The following is an 8,770-nucleotide window of genomic DNA, read 5'->3' on the forward strand; positions in this document are numbered from 1 at the left end:
ATTTTTTTTGGTCATCCAAAATTGTTTTATTGACACTTCAAAAAATAATTCTCAGAAAAATCGAAAATTTCAGTAGTTTATAAATAGCTAAAAAAAATGTCAAAATATTTTGAAAATTTTACTGTATATAGATAACATTAATATAAACATTTAGTGAACATTTTAAGTATTTACAGTGATGAGTTTTTGAGTTACAACCATATAAACTATTTAGTCAAAAACTGGTTTTGAGTAAAAATTCCCTTTTTTCTTCACTTTTTTTGATTTTTTTGAAAACTGTTGGAAAATTCTTACTTTTAACCTCTATAATGTACCAAGGATATTCACTTTGCCATCAGAAACCACCCCTGAAGTTTAAAATTGAAGCATTATTTCGACATGTTATTACACTATTTACATTATTACTAGTTATTAATAATCAATCTAATAATTTAATGGTGGGTATAAGATATTAATATTCTATTTTATTTTTATTATTTTAATATACCTATTCCAAATCCAAATAATAGAACATGAAGAGTGGTAAATATGTAACCTCTTTATTATAATTCTTAAATTGCGTACACCATAAAATAGGTGGTGGATAAGCTCCCACCCCAAAAACTAAATATATTTAGACAAAACCTATCTTTCCGGGACAAATTTTTAATTGCGTCATTGCTCTCGTGTGAGTTGTTAATGTGTTGTTTGTTGACGTGCTAATAGATGAATATTCCGAGTGAACGATTTGTCATTTATATTATATCACACTGATATGGCTTCTCTACCGTGTGTGTTCGCAGATGAATTATCACATTATCACGACGAGTACGATTTGCCACAAACGTCATACTGGTATGGCTTTTCTCCCGTGTGAGTTCGACGGCGTTCGTTTAGAGTACAATTTTGAGCAAATGATTTATCACACACATCACACTGGTATGGCTTCTCCATCGTGTGCGTTTGCCGATGATATATCAGAGTTACGTTTTGAGTAAACGATTTGCCACAAACGTCACACTGGTATGGCTTCTCCCCCGTGTGCGTTCGCTGATGACGTATCAGATTATCGTTTTGAGTAAACAATTTGCCGCAAACGTCACACTGGTATGGCTTCTCCCCCGTGTGCGTTCGCTGATGACGTATCAGATTACTGTATTGATTAAACGATTTGTCACAAACGTCACACTGGTATGGCTTCTCCCCCGTGTGCGTTCGCTGATGATTTATCAGATAATTTTTTTCAGTAAACCATTTGCCACAAACGTCACACTGGTATGGCTTCTTTCCCGCGTGCGTCCGCTGATGACGCATCCGACTATTGTTTTGAATAAACGATTTGCCACAAACGTCACACTGGTATGGCTTCTCCCCCGTGTGCGTTCGCTGATGATGTATCAGACTATAGCGATAAGCAAACGATTTGCCACAAACGTCACACTGGTATGGCTTCTCCCCCGTGTGCGTTCGCTGATGACGTATCAGATTACTGTATTGATTAAACGATTTGTCACAAACGTCACACTGGTATGGCTTCTCCATCGTGTGCGTTTGCCGATGATATATCAGAGTTACGTTTTGAGTAAACGATTTGCCACAAACGTCACACTGGTATGGCTTCTCCCCCGTGTGCGTTCGCTGATGATGTATCAGACTATAGCGATAAGCAAACGATTTGCCACAAACGTCATACTGGTATGGCTTTTCTCCCGTGTGAGTTCGACGGCGTTCGTTTAGAGTACAATTTTGAGCAAATGATTTATCACACACATCACACTGGTATGGCTTCTCCATCGTGTGCGTTTGCCGATGATATATCAGAGTTACGTTTTGAGTAAACGATTTGCCACAAACGTCACACTGGTATGGCTTCTCCATCGTGTGCGTTTGCCGATGATATATCAGAGTTACGTTTTGAGTAAACGATTTGCCACACACATCACACGAATTTTCTTTCGTGTACGTCTGTTGATGTTCCATAATATTTATTTGTTCGGTTTTTTCACACATGGTTATCAATTCTACTGCATATGTTGCTAACGCGTGTGTATATATTTTCGGGTCTTGATGTAGAATAAGTACCTACGCCAATTAAATTTGACGACGTTTAATTTAAATATTTTATGTTATGACCAATATATCTATGTTTTTTTTTCCGATTACTACGTCTAATAACTTCTAGTATTCTGTTATGGTCGTTTAGAACTTATTTACATTGCTAATTTTTTTAGCCAATACCTTTTGTTTATAATTCTAAAGTTATAAGATAATCAGTAAAATTATAATAAAACATACTATTAACTTAACACAGTTACCTATAATGTCAAATAATATGAATTAAATTATTATTGTTATTATTATTGTAATGTTAATCTAAATCGGATGTAACATAAAATATTTGATAGTATTATTTTTCATTTATTTTATGTTGTTTATAATAGGAGAAAACAACATAAAATTAATTTATGTATATCATCATATTAATATTGTGTTTTATTTAATTGATGAGTTTAGTTCCTGATAAGATTTATAGCATTAAAGAAACTACAACAGATGTATTGGTATTTCTGGTCTTATTTTGGCATTAGATGTTAATGTTGTAAAGTACACGTCCTATTATAATGTGGTAATCTTACGTATGCACTATGGTAACTCGAAATTATTAACAATAGTTTGATTTATAATAACCAAATAAACTTAAAAATTTCTCATTAAAATATATTCATATTTAATATTTATTTTATAAAGTATGTAGTTATCATCTTCGGTTAAACCAATTGGCGGTTCCGCTCTAATGAAAGCCAAAAGTGACGAAACGGTTGTTGTAATAATCACTTGAGAGTTCAGTTGTGGTAGCACTATCACTATTTTCTTGAGTGAAAACACTACGTATATGGATGGTACCGACTTTGATATTTAAGTTTATGCCATTGACACTGTTTCAATGACTGGAGGTTCTATCACTAGAATGTGTACTAGTACTTATATAAATAATACGTCGTGTTTGTGGTATCGTGAAAGTTATCTTGTCGTATGCACTCTACCAGCAACATTACGACTACAGTTGGCGCTCTACCATTTGATTATACTTTACCGTTTTTACCACTCTATAACTATAATTCGATTTCAGGCAATATTATATTCTCATAATAAGTGGACGATGTAAAAGTGGTTTAATAACGAACAAATACTCTTCTAATAAGTAATATATTGTTAAAAATAATTATTTAACATTATCAACTCGCGCCGATCATTGTCGTCTCATTATATAAAAATAATTAGAAAAAAATTAAGGTGTAATATTACAGTTTAGCTAAAACACGTATAAGGATTTCAACGAGTTAAGAACGATGGTTCAAAAAAAATTTGCGCAAATTATTATATTTTTGAAGTTATATCCTTCAAAATTTTGCGATTTTACATTTTTACGTATGCATGGAACATTACTTTAATACCTCGCGGAGAACCTCAAGCTGGTAGGTGAAAGAAGCCACTATGGTAGATAGATCATTTAAACTTTGAGTATCTATATCTACACTGAATTAGTCAAGTTAATTTACTAGAGATATAGAAACAATTTATAACAAAATACTGCATTATTTTTTAAATTATATTTCTAATTGATTTTTATAAATAATATGAATTTTCTGTTATAATTCTTACTATACAGAATATATAGTGTTGTTTTGATGACTATTATTTTATTACTATTTTAAATACCTAGTGAATACATGCTTATTTGTTGATCATGTTAGGATGTATTAGTCGCTCAGTTTTCAATGATAGTAAAATATATCTTGGAAAAATGTCCATAATCAGTTAAATAACCAACTTGGTCTTCAAATCTCAAGACCTTATTAGTGTAGTATGAACACAGCATAGAACATAACAGAATAAAAAGTCAATAAACTGATCGATTTTTTTACATTTTGTAGGAGATCCGACGTAATATTGTACCTAGATCACGTGAAAAGTGATTTTAAGACCAACGGCAATATTTTTTTAACGGACAAAGAAATTTAGCTGTTTTTTTATTATATTTTTTTGTTAAGAATCTCCTAATCAAATACTCCTTAACTATGCAGTACGATTATAATCAGACCCCCTGTTTGAAAGAATGAGGAATAAGTGTTTAATAAGCAAATAATTGGGTATACTTATTAAACTAAAAAATACCACGAATTAAATATAATAAGGACTTATTTTTGATATTTGGTTATCATTTAACTTGCTTAACAAAAATATTATAATACTTATTGAAAATATAAATTATGTAGTAATTTTTTTACTACCTTAGTAGGTATAAGATTAAAAGAGTTGTAAATTGTTCATTTTATTTTATTTTAGATTCATTGGCCAAGTATAGGATTAAAAATAGGACATTTTTTACTTATATTATTTTGTATTATGTATAGATGATATTGAAGAAGATCTAATATAGCATGCCCATAAGATAAAAGCTAGATTTTTGCAAGTAGGATTAATTAAATAATTTTTAATTATATACTGTAACTAGGTACATTTTATTTTCTTTATTTTTTTTTATATTACTTGTGAACAATTGTATAGTGCAATCTCTGTTCTATTAGCATTTTTGATAACAATCGTATTAGTGCAAGAGTTTTCTCTCCTGGTATAATAGAGGCTTGAAAATTCTCGACCCGGTACAATACCTGTTGATAAGCGTTGTTACTTGTTACAAACCCAATATCAAGTAAGCTTCATGCATATAATTTATTTTAATTTGAAGAATTCATATTAAAATTGTATGATTATATGAATTATGAAAGTAATTTAATTCCATTTTGTGTGTAGTTTGACATTTATTATTTTACGTAAGTTTGTTGATTTAGAACATAATGCTTGAATATTATGAATTGCAGGTACCAATAGTACGGTATGGTATGGTATGGTTTACAAGATGAAGATAGGGTATTGTAACTCCATGTTATTTAATAATTAATAATTATTAACTGTTTTTTAACAATGTGATTTACAATTCTTATACGAATTTCAACAGTAATTATTTTCACTTTTTCATATTATTGATCAATAATATATATATATATATTTATTGTATAGTTATACTTATATTTAGTGTTGTAATTTGATTGTTTGCTTTTATAGTGCTTAAAAGTTAAAAGGTTATTCATTCTACTCGTGCAAAATATGTGAAATTTATTTATCCAAGGCTGTTGAAGTTTTACACATTAATATCTGAACAGTGAACATAATAATAATAATGCAATATAAGTAATTGTTATTTGTTGTACAATGTACATTCAGATTTAATATTTTTAATATTTTTCGTTATTTTTCGTTATCGGTTAGAAATCGAGTTTACGAAGAGTTGCATCTTGTATGTGTGCAGATATACTCAAAAAATCGGTTTTAAACCTTTAAGGGAATGTAGGCACTTATCAATGAGAAAAAATGAATTTCTATTCCTATTTCTGGTTAAACACTTAAAATATATTATTGCTGTATTGATGCATATAAATTTATAATTACTTATAACTAACTGTTAAGAAACAATATAACCATTGGTTAGAATAATGTATTAGGTACACATAATGTTAATTTAATTAGTGAAATTTTATTATTATCTTTATTATACCTACTCTAAGGAAAGTGTTGAACCCAAGATAAAAATCAAAAAATATTAATAGTCACTACACACATGAAATAATTTATAATTAAATAATTTTTGTATTACATAATAATAATAACAATTTAACAAAAATAATAAAAACATACTTTATAATATTATCATTATAATATTATAAGAATCAATAAATAGAAATTAAAAATAAGTCATTTTCACATAAATGTTTTTCCTTGTTTTTTGCGAAGTAACTTTTTTCAATATCTGTTCAAAATTTAAGTTTTCTATAGGTACTCCATTTTCTGTAGACAAAATTACTAAGGATATCTGGTCATCTTGTAATAGCGAAGATTTAAGCTGTGGATTAATATTCTTATAGAACAAGAAAATAAAAATGTTTTTATAAACTGAAACATTTCAGAACAAAATAATAACTAGATACAACATAATATATAATTTAATTTCACTACATAAGTTTTAAAATATTTATATGTTTTTATTGATGTGTTGACTCAGGGGCGGATTTAGGCTGTGGTGGCTAGTGGATGGAGTGCATTGAGGGGGCCCCTTATGCATAAACAAGAAAATATATTTTCTTACTTACTTATTAAAATATCATAAAATTGTGGAGGCCCCTGCCTACTCAGTTCTTCCCTAAATCCGGTCCTGTGTAGACTCATATGATTATTTTTATATTCGTTCATTTTTAGTAAAGAACTTGTGGGGTATTATAATAATAGTACACATTTAATACTTATACAATTAATTATGAATGTATTGACGGGTTGAAAAAAGTAATAGGTATTATAAAAATAAGTTAGGTAAATGAGCACCGCTTTGCTGTACATTGAGCTTTGAGTGGATTACTATTATAGGTGTGTTAATTTGAATTCAATGATACAGTAAAAACTGTCTAATGCGGACCCTGGATAAAACGGAAAACTATCCAATACGGAATTTTTCTATGGTCTCGGAATGTTCCTATAGTTAATGTAAGACGTTGATCCTCAACAAAACGGAACTTTCCTAATGCGGAAAGGATAGGTCTCATTCAAGTAAAAACCTTGCATAAACCAGAAATATGACACACATCACGTTACTCATATGAATATGTAGGAACATTGTAAAACGATAATTAAGATAAAACTGCTCATCGTATATATCAGTTAAGTAATTTTTATTTTTGGTTATCATATCTGCAATACAGACTTATCTCATATCTATAGCTGTGAAACAGTTATGCACCAACGATCTTACACTGAACATTTTGCTTGTTAATACAAAGAAACGTCCATTCAAATATGTATAAAAATGTCAAAGTATACGTGTCTATCATTAAATAAAAAGTATCAACTTATCAATATGAACAAAAAAGAATATTCAGTGAAATAATTACAAAAACTTTTCAAATGTGGAAAAAATCAAGTATACGATACTCTTAAGAATCAAAATAAAATTAAACAAAAATGGTTAAAAGGTAAATTTGTCTTAGTTTATTTTTGAAATTTTAAAAATTACGTAATTTATATGTACGTAAATATTATTTCATAGAACTAAACTGAAAAGAGAAATTAAGAAAAACGATAACGAGATACTGAATAACCAAATTTGGGATTAGTTTGTACTTGTACGATCTAAAACTATACTTGTTTCGGAACCGATGCTACACAAGATAAGGCCGATGAAATTATTGTACAGCATGATAATCATACATTCAAAGCTTCCAACGGTTGGTTAGGTATCTAGTTTTAAAAATAGACATAACACCGCGCGGAATCAACTTTGTGGTGAGTCGAATGATGTAAATACCGATACCTAGTATAACTGAGCGGAAATCGAAAATATCTGAATACATAAAAGATGCATTATGATGCACAATTGTGATTGAACCAGTCTGTTTTTTTCACGTGATTCCAAATAAAACATTAATACTTAAAAGAGAGCAATGTAAGGGTGGAAAGTTATCTAAAGAGAGATTGACGATTTTATTATGTGGGAATATGGTCGGGCACATGGAAAGCTGGATTTACTTATGATGATATAAATTGTACAAATGAAATAGAAAAAATGGACGAACACATCAAAGAAAACGTCAATGAAATGTACTCAATTGTAGGTGAAAATAATATTAATGATTTTTTGATAGTTGATAAAAATTTGTTCACGGAAAGTGAAACAATTCAATTATAAAATTATTTTGAAAATAATTTATCTGAAGACGATGAATACAATAGCAAATCAGATATATTCCATGAAGAAATAATATCGATAAAAACATACAAAGATGCATTAATTGAGATAAAAAATCTACAAAAATTTTTTATTGACCAATAAGATGATAATATTTTAAAAATAAATTATCGACGGATGAAAAATTTGATAACAATTTATTTAATGAAAAATCTTGTTGCGTACTTATTTATATAAACAGAGCCAAAGCACACATAATTTTTCCAGTGCTATATTGGTTGTATTCTATCAAATATCGTCCTGGTTTATGTCACTGACTATCTGATATGATAAGACATAGAATCTTCTCGTAACTAAAATATAAAGATAAAGTCTACAAATAAGTACTATCATATTATAATTTATTGGTATCTACAACTGTAATTTGTAGAATGTAGGTTCAGTAATTAGAAATTACCTGAACGGAAAAGTTCACGAAATAATTTCACGTATTTATAAAGACCGACATTGTTTTTCTAAAAACTAAAATATTAATTAACCCCTGACACAGTGGCGTTCTCAGGACTTTTCAATGGGGGGGGGGGCTTTAAAAATTTACTAAAATACAAAACTGGGAGGCTCTCCGTAATCTTCATGCTTAATGTTATTAAATATTAGTTATAACAATTATAAATACCTATAAATAGCACTAAAATAAGTAAAATATTTTGAAAATTAAATCATATAAAGAAAATGTCAATCTAAATAACTAACGAAATTTACAAGTACCTATCTACGATTTATACTTTTTGAATAATAACAAATATTTTAAATCGTTTGAGAATAAATCGTTATCGTTGTGCGATTTCGTAAAAATTTAAAATTCAAACGTTCATAAAATTTTTCTTAAAATGATATTCCGAGTTTTCTCTATAACTATTTGAAAGAAAACCTATGGATAACTTGGTGTTAAATTTTTTAACCTGAAAAATAAACACGAACAATTTTATGATTTTT

The 8,770-nt window shown here is 28.9% G+C and overlaps 2 protein-coding genes across 4 annotated transcripts in view; both read right to left on the reverse strand.

Moving 5' to 3' along the window:
* LOC114129745 (adenylate kinase isoenzyme 1) overlaps positions 1 to 8,770 on the reverse strand; it is a 227,591-nt gene that overhangs the window by 120,208 nt on the left and 98,613 nt on the right. The gene's annotated exons all lie outside the window — the stretch shown is intronic.
* LOC114129720 (zinc finger protein 271-like) lies at positions 518 to 2,189 on the reverse strand. The gene has a single exon (XM_027994540.2). The coding sequence runs from the start codon at positions 1,987 to 1,989 to the stop codon at positions 799 to 801; it is 1,191 nt and encodes a 396-aa protein (XP_027850341.2). The 5' UTR covers positions 1,990 to 2,189; the 3' UTR covers positions 518 to 798.

Source organism: Aphis gossypii, chromosome X, assembly GCF_020184175.1.
Source record: "Aphis gossypii isolate Hap1 chromosome X, ASM2018417v2, whole genome shotgun sequence".
NCBI lineage: Eukaryota > Metazoa > Arthropoda > Insecta > Hemiptera > Aphididae > Aphis > Aphis gossypii.

Bases quoted from the DNA above. Each gene is read 5' to 3' on its own strand.
- LOC114129720 (XM_027994540.2), bottom strand. From the start codon at position 1,989: ATGTGTGAAAAAACCGAACAAATAAATATTATGGAACATCAACAGACG.